Source organism: Spermophilus citellus (genome assembly GCF_964194105.1).
Source record: "Spermophilus citellus genome assembly, chromosome: 9".
In the NCBI taxonomy this organism is placed as follows: Eukaryota; Metazoa; Chordata; class Mammalia; order Rodentia; family Sciuridae; genus Spermophilus; species Spermophilus citellus.
The window spans coordinates 116,976,096-117,003,227 of record NC_138191.1 but is presented as its reverse complement, the minus strand read 5'-3'; the positions used below and the strand labels follow the sequence as shown (position 1 = coordinate 117,003,227).

The window sequence follows — 27,132 nt, the reverse complement described above, 5'->3', positions numbered from 1 at the left end:
AGTGATTTGGAAATACATTCCTTTAGGATCCAAGTTAAACTCTTTCATCTTTATTTCTTTAACTAAAAAGTTCTGAATACAATATCCTTTAGTAATAAAGAATATAGGATAGTCACTTCCTTTTAGCTCTATTTCCTCAGGTTTCTTCTAGTCTTACTCAAATATTAAAAAGCTCTTTCAGCCTCACTTCCCTTGTTGGAGCTATAATGAGAAGGCCTGCCAGCTTCTCATTTTCAGAGTGACCTCAATTTGTCACCTCTTCTCCCTAGCCCTCCATCTAGCCTTCTTTGTTTATCTTTCTACAACTAGTAGCAGATTTGTGCCCTGATTGAAGTTGTGGGGTTTAAGCCCCTATTTATTATTAGCATAGAGGGAAGAAGGGAAAAGTAAAATTGAGAGAAAGAATACCTCCTCAGGGGAATTATGGAGACATTCCAAATATTTGGAAAACTCTGTACTATATTCCTTTTCCAGGCACTATCAAGTTTCTGGACCTAGCAGTGCTTTTTTTTTAGTTGTAGATGGACATGATACCTTTATTTATTTTTATGTGGTGCTGAGGATCAAACCCAGGGCCTCACACGTGCAAGATGCATGCTCTACCACGGAGCCACAATCCCAGCCCCAACATAGCTTTTTAATTATCTCATGAAGTTCCTCTGTGGCCCTGAAACAGGATCCACCAGAAGTTTAACAAAACTATCTGTGTAGGACACAGCATCTGTTAACAGTCCCTCAACAGCACCGAAGGCTCAGGAAGAGTGGAATCTCCTACTTTCAACTTGTATACACCAGGCATCATATTAAAGCAGAAAAGAATACGGAGAGGTGGAATTTGTCCCAGTCAGCAAAGATCAGGCCAAAGGTTGTTGGTTTGGGTGCAGCAAGAAGAGCACAAGGCAGAGAGGCATGGGACCTATAAGAAGTTTTAGCTCTGCGGCTATCTATGTGACCTTGAGCTACTTCTTAACTGTAGGCTCTCCCAGTCTGCAAATTCAGGATGTTGGATTTGATGATGTCTAAGGCCCTTGCCAGGCCTGACAATCTGTAAATGTTGAGTGCCTCTAGGTGACTGTGCCTGCCTCTCTGTGTATTAGCTTGGATGTGAGTGTCCACTTCCTGCCAGCTTTCTTCCTTTAAGGCTTGGCCTGCCACTCAGCTCCCTCTGATCAGCATCCTGCTCTCTGGAGCAGCCTTTTATTGTCAAGAATAACTTCCCAAACTGATCTTTAAAAATGAATAAGCCTAATGGAGGGCAGCCCAAGCCTGCATCCTCATATACTCTGCCATTTCCAAAGCAGCACCAGTGTTTCCTGTGGCTCTTAAAGTTGACTGCTTATTTGGCTGTGGTTGATTGAACAAAGCCATCTTGAGGTGACAGAAAATTTTCTCTGAACTGACTCAATAATATCTCCTGAACCACTGAGCTCCTGTCAAGACCCTCTGGGGAAGATCCTCCTGCTGAGAGGAGAGACTCTTTCTCCCTCTCTAACTTTTCTACTTTTCTTCTTCAGGTCACTTTGCAAAAGATTGCTTCATGCAACCAGGTGGGACCAAATATTCTCTGATACCTGATGAGGAAGAGGAGGAAGAAGAGACAAAGTCAGCAGAATTTGAGAAACCTGATTCCATGAGGAATTCTTCCCGGAAAAGAAAGAAGGTGTGTGCTTTCTTGCTTGTATTTATCATACTTTTTCAAGTTTTAAAATGAAATTGTACTTTTTGCAGAAATTTTAGAAATACTGAAAAACAAAGAAAATTGAGGATCTCCAGTAATCTTTCTACTCAGAAAGACATTTTTTAATATTTCTAGTATTTTCTAATCTTTTTTTAGGTCATAATAAGTATATACATGTATATATGTATGTACATATGTGTGTTTATACATGGAAACAGAATTATGGTCAAACTAGGTATAGTTTATACTCTAATTTTTTCATCTTATTCTCTAGTTTTTATTTATTTATTTATTTACTTATTTATAGTTGTTTTTGGACACATGCCATTATTTTATTTATTTTTATGTGGTGCTGAGGATCGAACCCAGTGCCTTGCACATGATAGGCAAGCGCTCTACCACTGAGCCCTTACTTTCTAGTTTTAATTGTTCTTCAAAAACTTGATGTAAGAGCAACACAGTATTCTACCTCATGGCTATATGATTATTAATTTGCTTTGTGATTACTGAATATTTTTTATCACTTACAACATAAATTTTTGGCTACATCTCATACTATTTTCTAAGCATAGATTCTTGTGGGGAGCCATTCTGACACGTGATTGGGTGACTCCCGTTAAGGGCCTGAGGCGCTCTGGCTGTGTCGGAGCTTTCCCGACCCTTTCCTGATGAGAGAGCCCATCCGTGTGGGGGTGTGCGTGACCACTGACCCCGGAGACCCAATCACTGACCCTGACCTTGGAGTGCAGCCCCCCCTCAACCTTCATTGGATGAAATTCTCCCCTGAATCTCTTGTTCCCCAAATAAAAGGCTACTCCCAGGCGTGTTGCTCGCTCTCTCTCCTGCTAGCCCAGAGTAATCCTCGCTGCCCTGCTGGGCGGCTGGAGGCGGGAACCAGGGAGGTGAGCCGTCTTGGACCTAGCAATATAAATAAGGTAACTGGTTTGTGTGTTTTATTTCGATCTCTTCTAACTAACTTTATGCCTAGAACCTCATTAATGAAACCACTGCGCAGGCCGCATGGTAGAGATTCTGAAGTAAGATTACTGAGTTAAGACTTTATACATTTTATAAAATTGCCTTCTAGAAAGTACCTATCTGTCCCCAGTAGTGTAAAACATTGGGAGTTCTGTTCACCAAGTTCTGTCTCTTTTTCTACTACTTAGAGCAGAGACCAATTTATAAAACAGACTGTATTGTAGTACAGAAAGAAACCATGCATCAATAGCATACTTCACAGAAAGGAAACAAACTCTGCTATAGTTTGATCAGAAAATGGTATACTATGATTTTCCTTTCAGTACTGGGAATTGAACCCAGGAGCACTTTACAACTAAGCTACATCCCCAATCCTTTTTTTCCCCGTGGTACCAAAGATTGAACCTAGGGGCGTTTAACTACTGAGCCACATCCCTAGCCCTTTTTATTTTTTATTTTGAGACAGGGTCTTGGCTAAGTTGCTTAAGGCCTCAACCTCCTGAGTCACTGTAATTACAGGCTTGCACCACTGCACCCAGCCATCCCCAATCTTTTTATGCTTTATTTTGAGACAGGGCCTCACTAAGTTGCTGAGGCTGGCCCAGAACTTTGAATCATCCTGCCTCAGCCTCTTGGGTCACTGCAGTTATAGGCATGTGCCACCACATGGTGGCCCACAGTGCTCATGTAGGATTTTTCTGTGACCAATTATTTTGTTTCTAGATCTCTGGCACTTTTATTGAATGATAATTTTGTGCCAGGCATTGCAGACTCTAGTAATACAACGACTATGGTGAAATCTTTGCACTCGGTGGGCATTATCTACAAATTAAGTATTATCTTTATTTATTTATTATTTTTTTTAAGGACACTTTTTGTTGTTTTTTTTTTTAAAGAGAGAGTGAGAGAGGACAGAGAGAGAATTTTTAATACTTATTTTTTTAGTTCTCGGCGGACACAACATCTTTGTTGGTATGTGGTGCTGAGGATCGAACCCGGGCCGCACGCATGCCAGGCGAGCGCGCTACCGCTTGAGCCACATCCCCAGCCCCAAGTATTATCTTTATTTTTGAGGGGGTGGGGGGTACCAGGGATTGAACTCAGGGGCACTCGAACACTGAGCCACATCCACAGCCCTATTTTGTATTTTATTTAGAGACAGGGTCTCACTGATTTGCTTAGCACCTCACTGTTGCTGAGGCTGGCTTTGAACTTGTGATCCTCCTGCCTCAGCCTCCCAAGCTGCTGGGATTATAGTCGGGTACCACCATGCCCTGGCATACTATCTTCATTTCTTATTGCTTTTTTTTTTTTGTTGTTGTTGTTATTGTGGTTGTTTGTTTGGTTTTTGGTTTTTGGTTTTGGGTACCAGGGATTGAACTCAGGGGCACTCGACCACTGAGCCACATCCCCAGCCCTATTTTGTATTTTATTTAGAGACAGGGTCTCACTGATTTGCTTAGTGTCTCATTTTTGCTGAGGCTGGCTTTGAACTCAGATCCTCCTGCCTTAGCCTCCTGACCCACTGGGATTACAGGCGTGTCCCACCTCACTCAGCACTAACAAGTATTTTCTAATTAATGCTATCATGACTACCTTAATCTCTTCTTTACCTCCTCCCCACTGCCCCCACCAAAACCTTTTCTATCCTTCAGTATGATATTACTTGTTATAGTGGCAGCAGTACCTTCCCAGTTTCCCAAGAAAGAAACCTCCTCTTGTCATTTTTATCCTACATCTAGTCAGTGACCAAGTCCTGCCAGGGGCAGATTTTAAATTGCCTCTCAAAATTCTGTTTCTCCCTCCTACTTCCACTACTACTATATATTTTATCTCCTTACATGTCTTGCATTCAGACTATGCAAAAATTTACCATCTTAACCTTTTTTTTATTTTTTTTTTTTGGTAGTCCTAGGAATCAAAACCAGGGCCTCACACATGCTGGGTGAATATATTCACATGATAATCGCATTCCTTGCACAAATAATTATAATTTGATGAAGTGCAGGTGACCTGTTTTTTTCTTTCATTGCCTTTGTTTTTGGTGTCATGCTCAAAAAACCATTGCCAGGTCATGTCATGAAACATTTCCCCTATTTTTCTTCAAAGAGTTATATATTTAGGATTTTGATTTATTCTGAGTTAATTTTCATATTGATTTAAAGAAGAGTACAAAAAATGATTTTTTTCTTTTGGTATTGAGGATTCATTCTAGGGATGCTTTACCACTGATCCACATACCCAGTCCTTTAAATTATTTTGAGACAGGGTTTTACTGAGTTGCTAAGGGTCTTGCTAAATTGTGAGTCTAACCTGGAACATACAATCCTCCTGCCTCAGCCTCCTGAGTTGCTAGTTGCATATGCCACTGTGCCCAACTGGTCCAAAAGTTTTTTTGCATGTAGATATCCAGTTTTCTTAAGACCATCTATGGTCTTAAGAAATGATCTTGGGGGGCTAGGGATGTGGCTCAAGCGGTAGCGCGCTCGCCTTGCATGCGTGCGGCCCGGGTTCGATCCTCAGCACCACATACAAACAAAGATGTTGTGTCCGCCGAGAACTAAAAAATAAATATTAAAAATTCTCTCTCTCTCTCTCTCTCTCTCTCTCTCTCTCTCTCTCCCTCTCCCTCCCTCCCTCCCTCCCTCCCTCCCCCCTCTCTCTCCTCTCTCACTCTCTCTTTAAAAAAAAAAAAAGAAAGAAAAAAAAAGAAATGATCTTGGCCCCCTCATCAAAATCATTTGACCATATACATGAGGATTTTTCTGGGGTCTTATTTCTATTCTGTGAGTCTCTGTGCCTATTCTTATGCCAGTACCCAATGTTTTGATTACTTTAGCTTTATATAGTAAGGAAATGTGAATCTTCCAACTTTGTTCCTCATTTTCAAGATCATTTTGACTATACAGGGTCCTTTGTGATCTGTATGAATTTTTTTCTATTTCACACGTACATACACATAAAAATCATTGAGATTTTGATAGGGGTTGCAGTGTGTGGACTGTCAAACAGCTAGTGATCTGTAGATCACTTTGGGTAGGAGGAACATATGGACATCCCTTCCCCCCTCCCCCATACTGGGGATTGAACCCAGGGCCTTGTGCATGCTTGGTAAGAGCTCTTTCACTGAGCTACATATGTATCCCCTGAATAGACATCTTAACCATATCAATTCCTTTTGGGCCTTTAAATTAATTATTTACTTATCTTATTTCATTATGGTGCTGGGGATCAAACACAGGGCCTTGCACATGTTAAGCACATGCTTTACCACTGAATTACACCCCTAACCCTTGTGTCTTTAATGTCTTTCAGTGACATTTTGTAGTTTTCAGTATACAAGTCTTTCACCTCCACCTGTTAGGTGCTGCCTTTAGTACAGACAGGACTAAAAACATCTGCTTTGGGACCCAGCCTGAGTCATGTCCAGGTGCTACCACCTACGCCAGTTGCTTCATCTCAGTCATCCTTGTTGAGGTTGCAATTTTTTTTCCTGATAATTATGCCCACTTGATAAATTTGTTGATGAAGGTTTAAATGAGATATATGTGCAAAGTACACAGCCCAGCTTCTAGAAAATTATGTACTGTATAAATGCTTACTGCTGTTATTCCCCTTTCTTAGTCTTTGCTTTTATTTATTTTATTTTATTATTTTTTTATTTTTTAGTTTTACATGGACACAATATCTGTATTTTTTTATTCTATTTTTATGTGGTGCTGAGGATTGAACCCAGTGCCCCGTGCATGCCAGGCGAGCACGCTACTGCTTGAGCCACATCCCCATCCCTTTGCTTTTATTTTTGTTTTTCTCTCACACTGGGGTGTTGCTCTCCTGTTTCAAGACTATAGAGGAAATGCTCTAGTAACCAGTATGTGGTTTTTACCTCGAGAGAGTCTCAGAGCTATGTTTGAGCAGTGGCTTCTTTCCAGTGCTTCCTACTTGTTAGCTGTGGACTCACACACCCTTTATAGTTTTTTTTTTTTTTTTTCCTTTTTAGACAGGGTCTTACTAAATTTCCCATTTTGGCTTCAAACTTGCCATCTTTCTACCTCAGCCATCCAAATAACTGGAATTACAGACCTGTAAGACCATGCTCAGCTTACTCTTTACTCTCTGTTCCCCTTTGTACTTGAATGCAATGCAGTCCAGGACCAGAAGCAGCTTTTAGCCCTCTAGGTCTTCCCCCACCCAACTCTGAACTTTCCTGCTGAACTCCAGCTTCTGAAGTAACTGTTCTTTTGTTCTTCTCTTGCTTAGGGATGACTAGTGAAAAAGACACCAGTTGCTGGAGTCTTGGTTGTCTTGTTCAGGCTGCAAAAGCACTTTGGCATTGAGATTGAGGTCTAGGAGAAGACCATCTCCCCAGTCTTCACTAGCGAGAGCCTGTGTTTCAGCTTGCCAGGGTTCTCTAGTGATTCTTCCCTTCTCAACTGGGAAGTTGAGAGTAAAGTAGAAATACTATGGAACTCTGTTAGAAAAGACAAGTTCTTGTTGCTTTAACCTTGGTGAACTCATTTTACTTCTGAGTTGCAGTTTTTCCATCTGTAAAATGAGAATAATAATTCATGAGTTTTATCTGAAGATAGTGGCGTGCACTTAAAATTCTAGCTACTTGTGAGGCTGAGGCAGGAGAATTGCCAGTTTTAAAGTCCAGCCTGGGTAACATAGTGAGACACCATCTAAAAAAAAAAAAAAAATCATTTATTTTGACCCCGGCAGATGATGATGATGATGATGATTAGGAACTAAAAACTTTGAAACAAGCTGTATACAGTGGTGCACACCTGTAATCCCAGTGACTTAGAAGGCCAGAGCAGGAGGACTGCAAGTTTGAGGCCAGCTTCAGCAACTTAGCAAGGCCCAATTTCAAAATGAAAAATAAAAATGGCTGAGGATGTATCTCAATGGTAGAGTGCCTCTGGGTTCAATCCCCAGAACCATAAGAGGGGAAAAAGCAAACAAAAACAAAAAAACTTGAAGCTGGTAGTGCTTTTTAATAAGACAATATTATTATTTCCTTACCTAGACTGGGCTAGAGGGAATTGGTGCCAGACTGTATTTACTTACTTACTTGCCCAGGACCCTACCCTACATAAGAAACAGACACTTGGGCTGGGGATGTGGCTCAAGCGGTAGCGCGCTCGCCTGGCATGCGTGCGGCCCGGGTTCGATCCTCAGCACCACATACAAACAAAGATGTTATGTCCACCGAAAACTAAAAAATAAATATTAAAAATTCTCTCTCTCTCTCTCTCTCTCTCTCTCCCCTCTCTCACTCTCTCTTAAAAAAAAAAAAAAAAAAAAAAAAAAGATGTGTGCCGAAAACTAAAAAATAAATATTAAAAAAAAAAAAGGAGCAGACTCCCAAGCCCATACTATCCTATGATGGACTCATGTGGTCTTGCCATCCAGAAAGGTACAGCACCATAAGCCAAACCATCAGTTGGCTAAATCTCAGCTCTTCCCAGCCATGCTTGTTATAGTGGGTCCAGGGAGCTTTGTAACTACTCACTACTCCATTGGAGTTACCAAGAAAGAGTTTTGGTTTAACCTCTTTTTACAACTTGACTCATCTGCTATAATCACTTGGTCAAACTATAAGAACATTCTGGTAGTTCTCTGAAATAAGAGAAAAATAATTCTATAGCTTGGTGGTAAAGCACTTGTGTAGCATGTGCAAAGGCCATGTGCTTGATCCTCAGCACTGAAAAACACACTGCTGGTTATCTAGGCATAACGAATCAGGCACAGGCACTATAGTTAGAGTTTATTTCTTATTCAAGATACTTATTTCTAATTCACTGAAAACTGAGATTCAAGAAAGGTAGGTTCCATGTTTCAAGTGACATAGTAAGCTAAGTGGCAGAGCTAAAATTTGAATTTAATTCTTACTTTAAAATCATTCATCATACCATGATGCCTCCCATAATTCTATAGGAAGAGGGTCCTTGTGCTACACATAGGATAACTCAGGAGATTTTCATTCACATCATCCATATGCATATCCCATTCCTGCCTTTGTGATCTGGGACAAGTGGCTTCCAACTTCTCAAAGCCATAGATAACTGTCTCATTAAATCACCACATCCATGTGACATAAGTACTGTTCTTACCTATTTTCCATTTGCAGAGGCTGGGCTCAATGAGGTGAGATGACTGGCCAAGGTTACAGAATAGTAACTTCTCAGGTCTAGGTTGAACACCTAGTTCACTGTGATCTCACAGCCAGCTTCTCTCAGGATGTTGGTTGGAAGCCTGCAGGAGGAGCAGTGGCTTCACCCTCTTCTACATTCTCCCTGTTTTTCTTCCCATAGTCTCTTCCACTTTTAGAAACCTTAATAAGGTGCTGGTGCAGTAGAGCATGCCTATAATCCCAGTACTCACTTTGAAGGCTGAGGCAGGAGAATTGAAAGTTCAGAGCCAGCCTTAGCAACTTAGTGAGGCTCTAAGCAAATCAGTGAGACCCTGTCTCTAAACAAAATATAAAAAGATTGGGGATGTAGCTCAGTGGTTAAGTGCCCCTGGGTTCAATCCCTGGTACAAAAAGCGGGGGCAGATGTGGATAACAAAATATTAAAAAAGATTGGGGATGTAGTTCAATAGTAAAGTGGACCTGGGTTCAATCTCCAGTACTAACAAAAAAAAAGAAGAAAATTTACTAAAGGAAAAGACATAGGTAATGCTTAAAATTGCTTCAACTTCCCTATAGAAGCCTAGGAGCCTGCTTTCCATCTCTTGTGTGGGTTTGTACTGTTTACTCTTGGCAGCATGGTGTGTAGTGGGGGGGGTCTAGTTTAGGGACAGTTCTTTATCAGTATACTCTTGCAAGGTTGTTGTGAAAGTTAGACATGATAAATATTCAAGGAGAGCAGGCAGAAGCTCGTTGATGGCAGGGATTTTTTTTTTTTTTTCTTGGCAATAGAGAACAGACTGGGAGACAACTCTTAATAAATCTTTTATTCTGTGATATTAGGTGAATCGCTGTCTCTAGATAGACTAGGTAATCTCCAGAGATCCTTTTCAGCTTTAGTATCCTCTACTTTTTTAAAAATGGAAGTAAGAGAGCCAGGCATGGTGGTACATGTCATTATCCCATTAGGAGGGTGAGGCTGCAGGATTGCAAGTTAGAGGACAGCCTGGGCACATTTTCAAGACTCAAAATAAAAAGGTTGGGGAAATAGCTCAGTGGTGGAGCATGTCCCTACCATGCATGAGGCCCAGGGTTAAATTCCCAATACTGAAAGAAAGAAAAGGAGGGGCTGGGGATGTGGCTCAAGCGGTAGCGCGCTCGCCTGGCATGCGTGCGGCCCGGGTTCGATCCTCAGCACCACATACCAACAAAGATGTTGTGTCCGCCGAGAACTAAAAAATAAATATTAAAAATTCTCTCTCTCTCTCTCCCCCCTCTCTCACTCTCTCTTAAAAAAAGAAAAAGAGAAAGAAAAGGAAGCGATATTTTTTTTTAATCAAAAAATAAAGGAACTCCATCCTCCCCCCACTTGAGTTCATTCCTGAAATAACCTGTGTTACCAATTGTGGGGTCTTTTCCAGTGTTTTCTGTGTATACTGGATATATATATATGTATGTATAAATGTGTACACATAGTGCAACATAGTGGCACATGCCTGCAATTCCAGCTACTCAGGAGGCTGAGGCAGGAGGAGCACAAGTTTGAGACCAACCTAGGCAATTTAGTGAGAGCCTGTCTCAAAATAAAAAGGGCTGGGGATATAGCCTTGCCATAGAGTGATCCCGGGTTCAATCCCCAGTACCACAAAAATATAAAAAACTTAAAAATAAACATACAACTCTGTATAGATATATGTACACTATACCATATGCACATGTGTATAGTACACATGTATTCATGTATGTTTTATATATACTGGAATTTATAATAGATATTGTATTATCTTGGTTTTTAAATTTTTCTTTTTAGGAAAAGAAGAAAAAGAAACACAGAGACAAGAAGTCATCTGACTCCGACAGCTCAGACTCTGAGAGTGATACGGGCAAGAGAGCAAAGCACACATCAAAAGACAGCAAGGCAGCCAAGAAAAAGAAAAAGAAGAAGAAGCATAAGAAGAAGCACAAGGAATGAGAGTAGAAAAGAGAGGACGGGGTGGTTGAGAGAATAAGGAACCAGGAGTTTTGTGCTTTGAAGCTCTGGCTCCTGAAAAGACTCAATAGTGAGAATATGGCCTCCCACCCCGTTGACATCTATGGGAATGCAGCAAGCAGATTTGGGAGTTACAGGTCAGAAGCAGCTGCCTGAATGAGTTCTTTTCTTACTGCTGCCGATCCCTTTGCAGTTGACCCCTGAGGCCTACCCATTCATTCATCCTATTTTTTTTTTTCATTCAGCAGGAGGTCTGTTTACCCTCCTCAGCTACCACTGCCAGAGCTGGATTCCTTTATAGGAGTCCAGGCTAAAGCCACAAGTACTGCTGTGGAGGTGAGAGCCTGGCTGTATTTGAACAGTGACTGGTGCCTTCCCGTTGTCTGTCTTGAACCAGGCGATGGGTTAGTTTATGCTGCCTACGGGGGAGCAGAGGGAAACTGGCAGCAAGAGGGAGAACGTGGTAAGAAGTGGTGCTCACTTTTTCCATTCCCTAGTATGGTTCTACTAGGCTAGAAGTGACAGCCAATGACCACAGCCATAAAACAGTCATTTGCAGTTTGACTTATCTTGTATATGACATTCCAACAGACCTCTTGTATATGACATTCCAACAGACCACTGAACCAGACATATGAAGCCAAGGTCATTGCTCTACTTTCTATTTATTACTGTATGATTTGGCTAGTTCCACTTCAGGTCTCTGCTTAAATTCCTGGCACTAAATGGAAATGTGTTTGGTTTGAAACCTGCTCAAAGTTCTTATTCTTATAATCCTTCTTCTTGGTTAACATAACAGATTTAAAGTCACTGAACCTGCATTAGTTGATAGAAAAACATTTAATATGTTCCCTTGGAGAGAAGCCTAGCCAAGGGCTGGTACAAAGCTAGAGGTACTAGCAGGCCACAACTTTCTGGGAAGATCACTTATAAACCCTTCTGTAATGATCAGATGATCTATTTTCCCAGATTTGATTAGAGAACCAATAAGAATTTATAACCTTTGAGTACTAGCCTGGTGCATAATGAGAGCTTAGCAGTCATCTTGGCCATTGGTCATCTTCTCCCACAGTAGCCCAAGCCTGGATCCTGTACTCTGGGAAGGGAGAAACCACAGCATCCCAAAAAGAGCCAGATAAAAGAAAGTACTCAGTGCAGTATGGGCCAGAGGTGACAGTTCAGTGGCCAACCCTCCAATGACTGGAATAGGTGATTTGACCCAGGGAGGAGCAATGTCAAGCAAGATGTAGGTGCAGCTATCATCACTGAATGTCCCTGACATTGTCCATTTTAGCTTCTCATCCAGTGTTTCAAGTGGCCTTAAAGCAGTTATTTCTGCCCATTGACACCTGGGGAAACTTAAGACTCCCAGAACCACATCACCAGATGCAACTGCATGGCCTCTGCTCTGCTTTATTGACTTCAGAACATTATTGGATACAGTTTTTAAAAAAAGAAAAGAAACACATACATACACAATGGAAACTGGGAATCCAGGCTGGTGTCACCTGATCCCAGAAGAATTCTCCAAAGTAGGTTTATACAAAATGCCAGAGGAAAAGAATGAGGCAATGTGGTGTTGAGTCCAGGGGTGGCCAGTTGACAGAGGAACAGTCAGTGACAGTGCTGGGGGGTCATGCCTCTTTCTCGTAAGTGCGAGTGCACACTACACTGCCATGGGTGAGTGTCTGGAAAAGAAAGATGAGAGTCAGACAGGAGAAGACCTCTATCTTCTTAAAAGAAGATACAATTTGTTCCTCTTTTTCTTACATCATTCAGCTCCCTTCATCCTTATGGGTAAGATGGTGCCTGGCTCATAGTAGACAAATAGGTGAATAAAAATGTCCAGAAATACTTGAGGAATGGCTGTGCTAAGCTACCACCTCTCCATTCTTCCCCTAAGTTCCCTAAGTTGGGGCAGGGCCAGGGCCAGATCCCCACCAGTCTGGTGTCATAGAGGCAAGCCCATGGCCTCACAATAGTCTGAACAGCCAGTGAGTATTTGGTCCTGTATGTGCTATTCCCACCAAAGCTAGGAACTTCATTCCTAACTCTGAATTCAAGAATGGCTCCATGTTGAGTGCAAGAATGAAGGTAGCAAGTTATGCTCCCCAGGAAGGTCTGCAGTGAAGATGCTGAGGTAAGAACCTGAGGCCCTGCGGAGTTAGAAGGTAGAGATCCCAGTGGCTGCTATCTGTGCCCTGAATCTGGGGGAAGAGTTCCCTCAAGGGTACATTCTCAAGCCCCCAAGCTTGTCTAAACAGACAGATTTTTAGCCAGCCATTTTTGCTACTTTCTACCTAGGCAATAATCAAGTACTTGCAGGAGGCCAGACCTAGAACTAACTCTAAGAGGAGGTCTTACTGGAATGGGGAAGAAAGGGTTGTGCTGTCCATCAGTGCTCCCACCAGTCACCAGGCTGCCCCTGCATGTGACAGCATAACACTAGAGAGGAAAGGGAAGGAAATGCTTTGATAGGAAATGGGAGCCTATCCTGGAGAGCCTGGAATCAAATTGGCCCTGCTTCCCATCTCCTCTTAGGCTGTGGAGCATCTGCTATCTTCCTCCCTCCCCAGTGAGGGTTTCTGCTGTGCATACCCAGTCTCTTTCAGACTTCCCAGAAGCACTAAAAGGTAGGTGTTATTAATACCCACTTTACCTTTGCACTTGGAGAAGGTGACTTGTCCAAGTCATGCAGCCTATAAACTGAGATTTAAATCCAGACCTTTTGAGTCCAAAGCTATGACTTTTCTTGTGCCTCTCCTATCCGAGCTTTGATGGTTCCTGGGGATGACCTTGGCTTTTTACAGGTTAGTAACCAGTTAGCTAAGGCTCCACACTTGCCCATCTTACCAAGATGAGTTTCCCATCATTTAGCTCCCGCACAAGTGTAGTCTCTTGCCCGTCCCACTTCTGCACGTGGACAAGTTTTCCTCCATCCAGCGTCACAGTGGACTGTGGAAAAAGGGTAGAGGCCTGAGCAGTGATCTGAGCCAGGACTGAGGAACAGGATAAGAAAGGGAAAGAGAAAGAAAAGCACTTATCCTGTCTGCTATGTGATGTCCACAGCCCTGCTTCCTCCAAGATACAGAAGACATGTTCCTGTACATATTCCTGACAAAGATTGGCTGAGGAGGAGTTCTGAGGACCTCTTTCTGGTCGTGGTCATCACAGTGCCTAAAAGACCCTTAGATGGGGAGTATTAGGCTTCCCTCTTCTCTTCTCAGTCCACATCATGTGATCCCCTTCAGCTGACAAGAGGGCAGCAACTACAAGGTCCTAGGACTGGGTGTCCCTGGAGTGTTCCTCAGCCCTGGCTCAAAGGCCCACTTAGTCCTCTGGGTGCTGCCAGCCTGCATCAGCTGGTTCTCATTTGGCAGCTTTCCCAGGTCTCTCTTCTCTAGGAATCTGGGGGCTATAGTCCAGACTTGGGAACCTTGCTAAGCAAGATTCAGCAGGAGATGAGAAGGTCATATTATGTGTTTGGGTTGCTTCTATCTTGCTGTGCTATCTGTAGCCCACCTTACTCCTCATTTTCATCCCTCCAAAAGTTTTTTGCCCACTCAGAGCAGATTATTTTTGGCCCTCACATTCACATCCCTGTGTTTGAATGGGGTTTTTGCCCCTCAAGAATATGGCAAGCTTAAGGAGGTAGGGATATGTGGTGTGTGGTGGGGCTGTGACCTTCCAAGGTCAGCTTCTTTCTTAGGGCAACCAACATCCCCTGCTCTGCTGCCAGCCTGCTGTGCAATCCTGCACTGGGCTTTAACTCCTCTCCCTTTGCAAGGAAAACAGCCCCTACCCTGTTCTTCCTGTAGGCAACTGTGAGGAAGAGAAAACAGCTGAAAAGCTGTGTTTTAGGGTACTGGTGAAGAGGACACTGCTTAGAGACACCCTAGAAGTCAGAGTCCCTTATTTCTTTCCCATGCCTGGTCCAGAGCTGGGAATCCTAAGGCAAGCTGCCAAGACAAAAACATCATGGGGTAACAGAGACCTGAGACTGGGGGGTAGATGCTTACTACCCATCCCCTGGAAGAGGGAGTTAAGACTGTGGGAAGACTACAAACACCCATGACAGCTGAGTGGCCACCTCAGAACACGATTCTAACTGCCTGTCAGGTGGCCACACTGGAAATACTTTCAGGGTCACTGGCCAGGCTTGGGAGTTACAGGTTGCAGAAGAGGGAACATCTGGATAGGTCTCAGTCTCTTGTTCCCAGCTGCCTGCTTAGCTGTGGAGGCCTGGACAACCTTACTAGTGGAGGGCCCTGGTTTCTCCTATGCATCAATCCCAGAGCACTTCAGATCACAGCCACGGCCACTTAACTCCTCCGTCTATGGAAGGGGAAAGAAACCCAGTGCTATGGCATACCTTGCACAAGGTCACCCAGCTGGAGCTAAAGGAGCACAAGGTCAGAACATTCTGGCTCTGTGCCGCCCACTCCCAGCGGCAGCTGGTAGTTGAGTCCCAAGAAGGGAGGAAAGAAAACAAGTGGACAGAACTAATATGTATTTAGCACCTAGAACAATCCAGCACTGAACAGGCTTTATGAAACTGTGTCATGCAAGTTGCCTATGAGAGCCTGCTCCTCAGGGTGCAATGACAAGGGTCTCAGTACCCTTGTTCCCCATGCCCCCTTCCCTGACTCACCTTGACCTTCCTGTCATCTGCTGTAGTCTCATCAAACTCCTTCCCCAGCTGAAAACTGATCTCCGTGTTCTTGAAGGTGCTCTGTGTTTTTAAGATGATGGTGTCCCCATTCTTTTCGATGATTGTAGTGGGCTTGGTCATGCTGGCCACTTGCCTGGTAGCAAAGCCCACACCTGAGGGCGAGGGGAAGATTATGAGAATATGAGCTGCCACTGAGAGGCACTGCACAAGCTCAAAGAATGATTCATAGACCAGGATCAACCTAAGTCTTTGTGTGGCCTTATATGCCAGAGGCACTTGACTACTGAGCCATATCTCCAGCCTTTTTATTTTTTATTTGGGGACAGGTCCTCACTAAATTGCTAAAGCTGGTCTCAAACTTGTGATCCTCCTGCCTCAGCCTCCCAGCTCACTGGGATTACAGGTGTTGCTGCTGTATCTGTCTGCCATTATTATTTTTAAAAATTCAGTCTTCCTCTTACAATGAAGCAAACAAATTTAACCCCAATATAAGGAACAGGCATGCCATAGTAAGACAGTGACAGAACTGAGATTGGAATAAGGTATCAGGTAGCCAGGCACGGTGACACACTTGTAATCCTAACTACTTGGAAGGCTGAGGCAGGACAATGACAAGTTCGAAACCAGACTAGGTAATTTAGTGAAACCTTCAACAACTTAGCAAGACCCTGACTTAGGGCTGGGGATGTAGCTCAGTACTAGAATACCCCAGGTTCAATCCCGAGTACCAAAAATAATAAGGTACCAGGTACACCGTTCAGTCCTTCCTGCCCCCTTGCAGGGTTGATAACAGTTACACTGTATCTCTACAGATGTAAACACAGATGGAGTTTAAGCTCAGGGTCACAAACCTGAAGTTGAAGCCTTAACTGTTTCACTACAGAGCTTACTTATCTGCTCCTCCATGCCACCTCCCAAGACACAGCACCAGGCGACCCTCCAGGGCACCTGAGTAGCTCGAGCTCAGGTAAAGTGGACTTAGGCTTCCAAAGCCCTGGGAACAAGAATTTTCCACCTTTGGAAATTTTTACCCCTGAGAAGCATTAGTACTCTTATCCCCCAAATGTGGCCACACGACCGATTTAGGAATCAGGTACAAATCTAGGAGACTTGGGAGAAGCCTAAAGTGGTAACCACAATAAGTTAAGAAAAACTCATCTCCTGATTCCTAGCCTGAGGTCCTATGGGGACTCTCCTGGCCTATGCATGGCTTCCCTGGGTGCTGGACAAAGTCCTGAGTGTCCTACAAGCAAAAGAACACCAAACTTTTAGGCTAAGCCTTCATCCTTTCAGGTTGTAGCTTTCCTGGAATCTGTCCTTCTGCTACTGAACTTTGATCATGACTGCTGTGCCCAGCTGCCCCCAGCAGCCTGTGCTGAGCTGTCCCCCAAGGCAGAGGTGAGGCTGGAGGCAGCCCAGGGTAGTGAAGTGGTATCTGGTTTTCTAATGTACCTGAGTACATAGTGCTTGCTGGAAGCTGTGTGCCTTGTACATGTTCTACACAGGTTGTTTTACTTAATGCTTGGAACAGCCCTAAGGGTAGGTTTTATTGTTCCCAGTCTACAAATGAGGCTCTGTCTGGTGTCTTATCCAAAGTCAAAAAGCAAGTGACTGCTCTAGACTCCCAGACTGTTCACTGTTCCCACTATGCCATTCTGCCCAGCACAAATGCATGCACCAAGGCTACCAGTTGTGCCTGTGGTCAGTGGGACTAAGCTGGGCCTTTCTGCCTCTCGAGAACCCTTGCTCTAGGGCACAAGGGGCAGGGACTGACTCTGCAGTTCTACTGATGCCAGCCCACCCTACCTGGCCATTGAGGGACTGGGCCTTACCTCCTGGTATCAGAGTGAGTCAGGCCAGTTATACTCCCTAGTGCAGAAGTGGGCCTTGTCACTGCAACCAGAAGCTGTTTGCTCAGGACCTATCCAGGGACATAGAGTGTGGGACTGAGACACAAGAAACTAAGATGACTCATGCCTGTAATCCCACTGACTTGGGAGACAGGAGGATTAGCAAGTTCAAGGCCAGCCTCATCAACTAGACTCTGTCTCAAAAAATAGAAAATTGGGTTGGGGATATGGCTCAAGTGGTAGCACACTTGCCTGGCATGTGTGAGGCACTGGGTTCAATCCTCAGCACCACATAAAAATAAAGATGTATCCGCCTTTTTTTTTTTTTTAGAGACTTTTTTTTTATTTTTTAGTTTTCGGCGGGCACAACATCTTTGTATGTGGTGCTGAGGATGGAACCCAGGCGGCACGCATGCCAGGCGAGCGCGCTACCGCTTGAGCCACATCCCCAGCCCCAAGATATGTGTCCACCTTTAAAAAAAATAGAAAAATGGCTGAGGGCATAGTTCAGTGATAGAGCACCCCTGGGTTCAGTCCCCAGTACCACAAAAAAAGAAAAGGAAATGAAGCCAAAACTAGCTCCTGAGAGCTGAGGTGGTGTTTTGTTTTCTTTCTTTCTTTCTTTAAAATGTTTCCAGTTGTAGATGGACAATACTTTTTTTTTTAGATTTCTTTAAAATATTTTTTACTTGTCAGTGTACCTTTATTTTATTTATATGTGGTGCAGAGGATGGAACCCAGTGCCTCACACATGCTAGGCAAGCACACTTCCACTGAGCTACAACCCCAGCCCCAGACTCCAACTCTGACGTGCGAGGATCACTTGAACTCAGGAATTTGAGACCAACTGTGCAAGACAATCAGACTCTTTTTTTTTTTTATATTTTCTTTCTCCCTTCTTCAGTGGGCCTCAGGCTTTCATCTGAGAAAAGCAGGCTAAATAGAATCCCAGCCCTCTAACATAAGAAGTTGTCATGAGTTAAGAGCATAGCTCAGTGCTAGAGCACGTGCTTAGTGTGTTTCAGGTCCAGAGTTGATTCTAGCACCCAAAGATGACAGGTCCTTAGGGAGACCTGGCTTCTGGCCGAGTTGGGCAGAATAATGAAATAACTGGGCTTGTTGCAGCCCAGTTCAAGGACTCAGGCCTTTGGCCCAAATGTCTGCTTTGGGAAGAGGAACTAAACCCAGGCAATCCAGATTCCCCAACAGCTGTGTGAGGCCTCATGCTTCTCTTCCAAACAACAGTTGCTTTCCTGGAGTCACTAGGCATGTCCCCAGGATAGAGTAGGTGCAACTGAGAGCTCTGACCTCAAGAGCCACACTTTTAGTACCTATTCCAAGGGAGGACTAGGAGCAAAGATTGAGAGGGACCCCCACATACAACCATTGCCTATCTGCTTCAAGCAGCCCTTCTTCCTTGGAAGCAAGGCATGGAACCTATCTCAACCATGATCATCATCCCAGGCTTCCCTGTCCCAGCCTGATGGGCTAGAACTGAGCCCAGAATTTCAGAGAAAGGTTATCACCTCCATCTAAGCAAACTAGTAAAGGAAGGGCTGAGGTCAGTCTTCAGAGAAGCAGTTCCTCTCACTCCCAGTGTCTATAGGGTAGTGGGAAGAGCTGTGGGTTATAGAGGTTAAGTCCTGGGTTTTCTTACCAGCTCAGCTATGGAATTTATATGACAAATTTCTACTTGATCTTGGCCTCAGTTTTCCCAGGGTCCTTACCTGTAGGATTCTTTGAAACTATTCTTCCCCATTCTGTAATCACACAGTTCTCCATACTCTCCTAGACCAATGACTCTCCCTTTAACATTCAATCTCTTCCTTGGTCTTTCCTACTTCTTTAGGCCACAGTACACTATCTGTCCCATTCCCTTTCCGGATTCAGACTCCTCCGGTTTCTGTGCCACCCATTCCCGTTCTTTCTCCCCAGGCTCACCCTGGGCCTTTGATCAGTGCTCTTATCCAAACCCTCCCCCCCCTACCTCCAGGTCATATACTCCTCTTCCTCGAAAGCGACTCCCTGCCTGACATGATCTAAGGACACAGCGGCCTTCTACCTGCCCCTCCTTATCCGGGTAGAGCCCTGGCAGGTTCGGACCATGAAAGCCCCAATTCAACAGGCCTCCCCACGCCCTGGCCCAGGCTGCCACCTCTGAGCCCCGCTATCCAACCTTGTCCAGGAGGAATGGATGCGGCCAGCGCACAAGAAACCAGAGCGGCAGAGCGCTGTGCGGAGCTAGGTGCGCGGCAAGCCCCTTCCCAGCCGGCATCCAGAGCCTGGCTGCTCGCTCACCAAGTGACTTCATGTAGTCATCGAAATTCTTGCTGTCCACTAGTTTCCAGGTGCCCACGAAGGCGTCCACCATGGTGAAGCTGGGCTAGGCTGAGAAGCAAGCTGCGAGAGATGGAAGGCTTGTAGACTCCGAGACCGCGGCTTTCCGACCGAGCTGCCGCTTTAAATAGTCCTGGCATCACATGATGAGCCGTGGCCCACGCCCCCCGGCTCCCGAAATAGGAAGCCCAGGGCCAGCGCCCGCTCGCCTGGGGGCTGGGCGCCCCTCCCCCACTGGCCAGGCGGGAGGGGACCAGCCGTTGGTCCCGGCTCGCCTGCGTCAGCCCCGCCCCGGCCGCGGAGTCCCATCCCCACGCTGGCAACACCTGCTCCTTTCCCTGGTTTCAGGGCGCTCTTCGGAATCTGAGATGGAAGCGCTGGGTCCCCGCCGGCCCGAAAGCCACTGCGCACGCCATCGGAGCGTCCGTCAACCAGTCCCTGCGGCCGAGATGAGACTAGAGGACAAAGGAAACTCGCCCTTGCCCGGTGACCCCGCTGGGGAAAGCTGGTTGACTCCGGTGGCCCCGGCATCTTGGTCTTTATTTTATAGGTGAGGAGCCAGAAGCTCAGAGGGGCAACGGACAAGGTCATTGTAATGGGGAGCGAATTGAAGCCCAAATGGCAAGCCTGGCACCCGCCTCCCACTGCCCAGGGGCGGGGCTCGGAGAGTCACCGTGGGCACCGTCGGTGATTGAGCTGTCCCTGCGTCCTCACCTGCTCCCGGAGAAAGCGTGACCCTTCCCGGTGCACACCCGACACGTGCTTGCCCCTCCCTACGGAATGTCGCTTGCCGGCGTCTTTCCTCGGGCGACCCAACTCCCCACCCTCCGGTGACCTCTGAGCTTGCGCTCAGGTCATTCCCTTCACCCACCTTCAGAAATTCTGTCCATTGAGTTCTTCGCGGCCCAAGGACACCTCCCCCACCTGCCTGAAACCCGCAGCCCTCCCTGACCTGGCACCAGCCTGCCAACACTCTCCTGGGCACCTCCTTTAAAGAGCCCTCTGTGCGGTTGTTTCGGCACTTTACCGTTTACAAAGCACTTTTTTATATCGAAAAGACCCTCCTTATATTGATGTTTGTTGCATTTAAGTACATTGTCAGGGCTTTAAGTACATTGTCACGTTGAACTTTCTAAACAAAGTCCTTGAAGTAGATGTTATTCCCTTTTTGCGGATGAATAAATGGAATCTCAGAGGAACCCATTCATTAATTCAGCAGTTATTAAAACACTTGCTTTGAACTGGGGCTGTGGCTCAGTGGTAGAGCCCTTGTCTATCATATGTGAGGCATTGGTTTGATCCCCAGCACCACATGAAAAACTAAAAAAAGAAAAAGGTATTGTGTCCATCTGTAAATACAAATATAAAACAAACACACACTTGCTTTGTGCTGGGAACTGCTGTGGAGAGAGACAAAAGGAAACACAACCCATGCTCAAGTAGTTAGTCTTGGGGAATACTCACTCAACTAGTGTGGTGAATTGATAGGAGGCCTGTCCTGATCCTGACCTGGAGCCTCAGGGAAGGCTCCCTCCCCAACCCTGCCCCCAACCCCACCACGCCCTGCCCCCAAGAGAGGTGTGAGTGAATTCCCAGCAGAAAGGCCCTGCACAGGAGGGAATGAACTGCAGAAAGGCACCCAGGAGCCCTGGGGGCTGGCCAGCTCTGCCACACACCTATAATGGGGCAGATCTTCCTCTCTGGGCCTGTTTCTCCAAGTGGAAATCTCTTCTTCCCTTCCCCTGGCTGTTCTGGGAAGAAGGCCCAGGAGGAAGAGGCCTCTCTCTCACCCACCAAGGCCTTGATTCCTTTGGACTTGCCAGAAGACTGAGAAGGCCCATTTATGCCAAAGCTATAGGGACAGGCCTCAGGGCTTGGCATGGAGCCCTGGTGACCTCACTTCAAGGTCACACAACCTTTAGACACAGGGCCTCCTCTCTTATTTATTTTTTAAGTGTGAGTAGGGTTAGTGGCCATTTTATTTATTTATTGCAATTTGGGGATTGAACCCAGGCCTTGCACACACTAGGAAAGTTCTTTAACCACTGAGCTACACCCTCACCCATGGGCCTCCTTTCTCAAGCACTGAGTAGACAGACACCCAAGTCCCTAAGCCATTTCCCTACATAGGATCTGCACATTGCAGTGGGGGAGGGCTGCAGCTGGATTGGCAACTGCCAGCAGAAAGATGTGTCCTCATCCTGACTCCACTGGATTTTGTCTATGGCCTTCAGCAATTCACTTAAGTCACTCTGAGGTTCTGTTTCATCTTTGAAATAGAGGTATTTGGGGAAGAAGAACGCATTTAAAATGCTAAGCATGATTCACTAAATATTCACTCCTGATGCATTGGTTTTGGGTTTTTTTTTTTTTTTTGGGGGGGGGGCGTTCCGGGGATTGTACTCAGGGGCACTCAACCACTGAGCCACATCCCCAGCCCTATTTTGTATTTTATTTAGAGACAGGGTCTCACTGAGTTGCTTAGCGCCTTGTTTTTGCTGAGGCCAGCTTTGAACTCTGGATCCTTCTGCCTCAACCTCTCAAGCAGCTGGGATTACAGCCATGGCGTCTGGCTGATACATGGTTTTTATTCTCTTGGTGAATGATACAGGATACCTAAGAGTCTGAACCCTGCCCCTCCCCTGCTCGGTCACCCAAGGCCGGTTTCTTTGCTTCTCCTTTCTTCTTCTACTACTACTTCTTTTTAATATTTAGTTGTCAATGGACTTTTATTTATTTGTACGTGGTACTGAGAATTGAACCCAGTGCCTCACACATGCTAAGCAAGCACTCCGCCACTGAGCCACGACCCCAGCCCCACTCCTTACTTCTTTATCCTGAGACAAGACTAGAAACTGCTACAGCTGCGAAGATGGACAGAAGAGGTCCAGCTTGGGTTTTGAGGCACTCTGACAAACCCCACATGAGCTACCCCTGCTCTCACCCATGTCACCAAGTTTGACTTCTAAGTCGCACCCCATCCTCATTTTGCTGATTTTCATCCTTCCTCTCTCTTTCTGACTCTTTGTGTGTGTGATGTTCATTACTGGAAATTGAGTCTAGGGGTGCACTACCGCTGAGTCACATCCCCAGCCCTCTCTACGGAGTCTGGATAAATGGCCCCGGCTGGCTTGAACTTTGAAACCCCTGCTCAGCCTCCCAAGTTACTAGGATTTAGGAACAACCACCATGCCAGAAATTTTTCATCTTCCCTTTGAAGTATGTACTGCGCTCTCCTCCCCACTCTGAGTACCTGCATCCTCCTTGCCCTACTATGCTCACTGCAGTCTTGGGAGGGACCACTTGTGAGTCCTGTTCTTTTCCTGTTCTTGCTATTGGCAGATCCAGATGTGGCTATAACATCTGGCAGGCAGCAGAACCAGTGCTTGCCAAGAGCAGCATCTCTTCAGCCTGCTCCCTATGCTGATGTCACTCTTCTGTGTTTCCACAGCAACCACAGCCTACGAGGATGGAGAAGAGGAGAGATGAGTAAGGAGGAGTGAGCCAATGAGATGGGCCCGCAGCACCGGATGATATGTGGGGCCATAGGAGGGGGGAGAGGGAGGCCTGCTCAGCATCTTCAGCTATTTCCTGGACCCTCCCTTGCCATCTGGGTCCTCCATTAAGGACTGTGCGGTTGGCATGGGAAAGAGTTTAGAGGTGGAGCCAAAGAAGCAGAGCTGGAGGGTCCACTGACCCGGGCAGGTGGAGACCCTCTTTTTTGCCCCTTCGGGACCTAAGTCAGCAGGTGCTGACCATCTCCACCTTGCCCTATGCCACCACTAAGACCTGCAACTGGGAATTTTTTCTCTTTTTCTGGTAAGGGTGGTAGATCTCTGACTCTGCCTACCATGGTAGTTTTGATAACCCTTTGTTCTTCACCCTCCATACTTCTTTCTCCCTTGGTGCATGGAAGATCAGACACATTCTCCTTAGAAAGAGGCCTCTTTCAAGCAGGACACTGTGGTGGCACATGAGTCTAATCCCAGCTAATCAGGAGACTAAAGGCAGGAAGATCACAAGTTCGAGGCCAGCCTCAGCAATTTAAAAAGAGGCCTGGATTCTGAATCCAAGGCCTGTCAATTACTAGCTAGAGATCTGCAGCAAGCCCTTTCTCTTCTGAATCTTCTTTCCCTTCAAATGCAGGAAGGCCTTCAATTTCTTGGGGTTGTCACAAGGGTTAAAAGAGAGAATAAGGCTAGTTGTGGTGGCACACATCTGTAATCTCAGCAGCTCAGGAGGCTGAAAGGAGGATCACCAAGTTTAAGGCCAGCCTCAGCAAAAGCATCAAGGAAACGGGATTTCACTAAGCAATTTCACTAGCAATTTAGACCCTGTCTCTAAATAAAATACAAAATAGGACTGGGATGTGGCTCAGTGGTCCAGTGCCCCTGAGTTCAATCCCCAGTACAAAAAAAAAAAAAAAAAAAAAAAAAAAAGAGAGAGAGAGAGAGAGAGAGAGAGAGAATATAAATGGAAAACCTAACATGAATAATTATCAAATACTAATTCCTTTCTCTCTCTCTCTCTGCCAGGTTTCCTCTCTAGGACAGTTGAATGAGCCAAGTACTTTTGAGACCCTGAATCAAAAAGAAGCTCCCAGTGTTTGGCCAACTTCTTGTTGAGGTCATGGAGTGGACATTAGACACTGAAGTTAAGTTCCCTCCCCGCTCCCTTTCTGTCCCTTTAAATAACCTGTCCACTGCAGTACTCCTGAACTACCTGAAGGCCAGGCCCTACGCTGGGCTCAGTGGGCAAATAGGAAAGCTGCAACCCCTGTCCCTTCTCACAGTTTAGAGGGGCTGCAGCCACAGGGGGTGGAGGGATGTTCCTTCTGCCACTAGGAAATCCGCTTCCTTGTTCCCCAAATTCTTGCAGGTGAGAACTGGACTTCTGGGTGCCTGGTGTGATCTGTATCTCAAAGGCAGCTTTCTCTGGGGACAGAGCTGTTTCTAGGAAATCCGCCTCAGGAGTCACTGCGGGGTGGGACCTGAGAGGACAAACGATGGCAGCAGGTACAGGTTTATTATTCAACACTTCTGAGAAACCGCTGCCCAAGGCAGCCTGCTCCCTAGAAGGGGAACAGAGGCCCTGGACGCTCCGCCCCGAGGGAGGGGCCAGCTCAGCTGGAGGGGCAACCTGACTGCCCAGGAACCAGTTGTGTTTCTTTCTTTATTTATTTTTAAAGAATTTCTTTTTTAGTTGTAGATGGATACAGTACCTTTACTTTATTTATTTATTTTTGATTTTTGTTTATTTATTTTTTTATGTGGTGCTGAGGATCGAACCCAGGGCCTTACACATGCTAGGCGAGTGCTCTACCACTGAGCCACAACCCCAGCCCCTGGTTTTTATTTATTTTTGCAATGATGGGGATTGAACCCAGGGCCTTGCATATGCAGAGCAAATGCTCTGCCACTGAGCTGCACCCCCCAGCCCTAACCAGATGTTTATTCTGTCTGTTGCTGACAGAATAAAGCCCGATTCTTTAGCATGATCTCACCCGTTTCCTTGACCTAAATTGGTACTGAAATCCTGCTCCCAAAAGAGCACCTAGCAGATAATCGGGTTCTGTATAATGAATGAGGCAGGGAGGGCGTCTAGCTACCTCTCTAGCTTTAGGTTCTCTGGAGAGAGACTCACTTGGGTTCCAGTCTTGCCTCCGTTACTTATATACCGGCTGGGTGACCTCGGGCAAGTCGTGACCTCCTTGAGTATAGTTTATTCCTCTGTCAAAAACACCAGGATATTGGCCAAATTACATTGTTAGATTGTGGGTGTGTGTGAATATGTGACAACTGACCCCATCATGATGCACAGCTGTATGCACCAATAAAAAGTGTAGAAACAAAAACACATACCAGGGTCCCTGCCTCACTGGCCTCCCACGGACTCTGAGAGGACAATGGTGAGTTGGGAGCGTGGGCTGTTTCCTTTCCAACCTCTTTTTTTTTTAAATATTTATTTATTTTTTCTTAGTTCTTGGCGGACACAACATCTTTGTTTGTATGTGGTGCTGAGGATCGAACCTGGGCTGCACGCATGCCAGGCGAGCGCGCTACCGCTTGAGCCACATCCCCAGCCCATTTCCAACCTCTTTGTGTTGCCTGGGCACAAGCTGCACTTCCCTTTTGCAGCCCCTTGCAGCCCCCGCCTGCCTCTCCAGCGCCCCATGCTGCTTTCAGACTTTTTTTCCCCTTAAGTGTTTTTTCTTTCATTTTGACCTTTTTGTACTTTCCAAGAAACATAAGTTTCCTTCTTACTGGGCCACACTCGCAGCTCTTTTTATTTAGAAACTGGGTCTCAGCTCTTGCTAAATTGCTGAGGCTGGCCTCGAACTTGCAATCCTTCTATCTCAGCCTCCTGTGTCACTGGGATTACAACAGGCATGCGCCACCCCACGCCTGGCCTACCTACAGTTCTCTTCCTGCTTAGTGCCTAGTTAATCTACAGATTTTTCTACTGTTCGCTTAACTGTCTTGTCTCTGGGTGTCTCCATCTCCCTGTCTGGATACCTATCCTACTTTGATGGGGTCAGAGTATGTCTTTGCTGATACATTTGAGGCCCTTCTAGGGTTAGACAGGTTTGTGTTGCTCTCTGCTGTACACAGGGCCTAGCAAGTATTTGTGTGGTGGTGGATGAAGAGTTCCTCCAGACCAAAACAAGGCCCTGTCCTCCTCGTTTTTCTCTCTGAAAATTCTGCTCCACCTCCCAGCTGTCCTGCTTGCAGAGGATCCTTTCTCCTGTCCTCTTCTCACTCCATCCAGGGCCAGGACACCAGTGTGTGGTGGGACCCCAAATCCTCCCAGGTGAGAGCTGGATGCTTGGTGTAGCTCAAAGGCAACATTCTCTAGCGACAGAGCTGTTTCCAGGAAGTATGTATCTAGGTCCCAGACTTGAAGCTGACTAGTTTCCTCTTCAAGTGTAAATTTGCTTTTGCAAGAAATCCAAATAATAAAAAAAGAAATCCAAATAACCTCTGATATTAAATTTCCTAGACTATAATTAGAAAGGTAAACCTGATGCTATACTAGTAGCACCTCATGTGCCCCTGTGCCATGTGGCATGGCCTCCACCCCTCAGTCCCCGCGATGGCTCTATCCCCCTCTTGGCACCAGACAGATGGCCCAGGGGTCAACTGCAGAGTGCATTCTGTTCAGGAACAGCCTGCCCAAGATTCTGGAAGGATGTAGGCAGTTCCAGGAGGCCTGATGAGCCTGGTTGGTGAGGACAGGTGACCACTGTGTGTCCGTGGGTGAGGCGAGCTGGCAAGCCATAGCAAGGGGCTGGTAGGGAGTGGATCTTGATTCAGGAGTCAGCCCAGGTCTGTTCCAGGAAGCAGGTGTGGGGCCAGGGATGTCAGCCTGGTATGGGCTTTCCTGAGGTCTTGGGAGATGTGTTGAGGTCCATGGGTAAGACACTAGGTAGCAAGGGGAAGAACTGAATTTGAAGAAGGACTGGGGCAGAGGGTGTAGCTCAGTGGTAAAGTGTTT

The 27,132-nt window shown here is 45.8% G+C and overlaps 2 protein-coding genes across 3 annotated transcripts in view; one reads left to right on the top strand and one right to left on the bottom strand.

Annotated features, from left to right (window-relative positions):
* ZCCHC17 (zinc finger CCHC-type containing 17) overlaps positions 1–11,370 on the top strand; it is a 52,580-nt gene extending 41,210 nt beyond the window's left edge. For both annotated transcript variants that reach the window (XM_081306771.1, XM_081306772.1), the window contains exons 7-8: positions 1,515–1,660; positions 10,600–11,370. In XM_081306771.1, coding sequence (XP_081162897.1) covers positions 1,515–1,660; positions 10,600–10,761 — 308 coding nt within the window. In that variant the 3' untranslated portion in view covers positions 10,762–11,370. The remainder of the gene's footprint in view (positions 1–1,514; positions 1,661–10,599) is intronic.
* A 775-nt stretch (positions 11,371–12,145) lies between these two features.
* On the bottom strand, positions 12,146–19,757 carry FABP3 (fatty acid binding protein 3). The gene is made up of 4 exons (XM_081306773.1): positions 19,600–19,757; positions 15,431–15,603; positions 13,633–13,734; positions 12,146–12,467 (listed from the first exon to the last, which is right to left on the bottom strand). Exons 1-4 carry the CDS (start codon positions 19,670–19,672, stop codon positions 12,414–12,416), a joined length of 402 nt encoding a protein of 133 aa, XP_081162899.1. The 5' UTR covers positions 19,673–19,757; the 3' UTR covers positions 12,146–12,413.
* Between the last annotated feature and the right edge of the window lie 7,375 nt (positions 19,758–27,132).

Excerpts from the sequence above, each read along its gene's own strand:
- FABP3 (XM_081306773.1), bottom strand. The coding sequence starts at position 19,672 with ATGGTGGACGCCTTCGTGGGCACCTGGAAACTAGTGGACAGCAAGAAT. Across the intron at positions 13,735-15,430 it reads CAGATGACAGGAAGGTCAAG|TCCACTGTGACGCTGGATGG; the intron begins GTGAGTCAGGGA and ends CTTTTTCCACAG. Across the intron at positions 12,468-13,632 it reads ATGATGGGAAACTCATCTTG|ACACTCACCCATGGCAGTGT; the intron begins GTAAGATGGGCA and ends TTTCTTTTCCAG.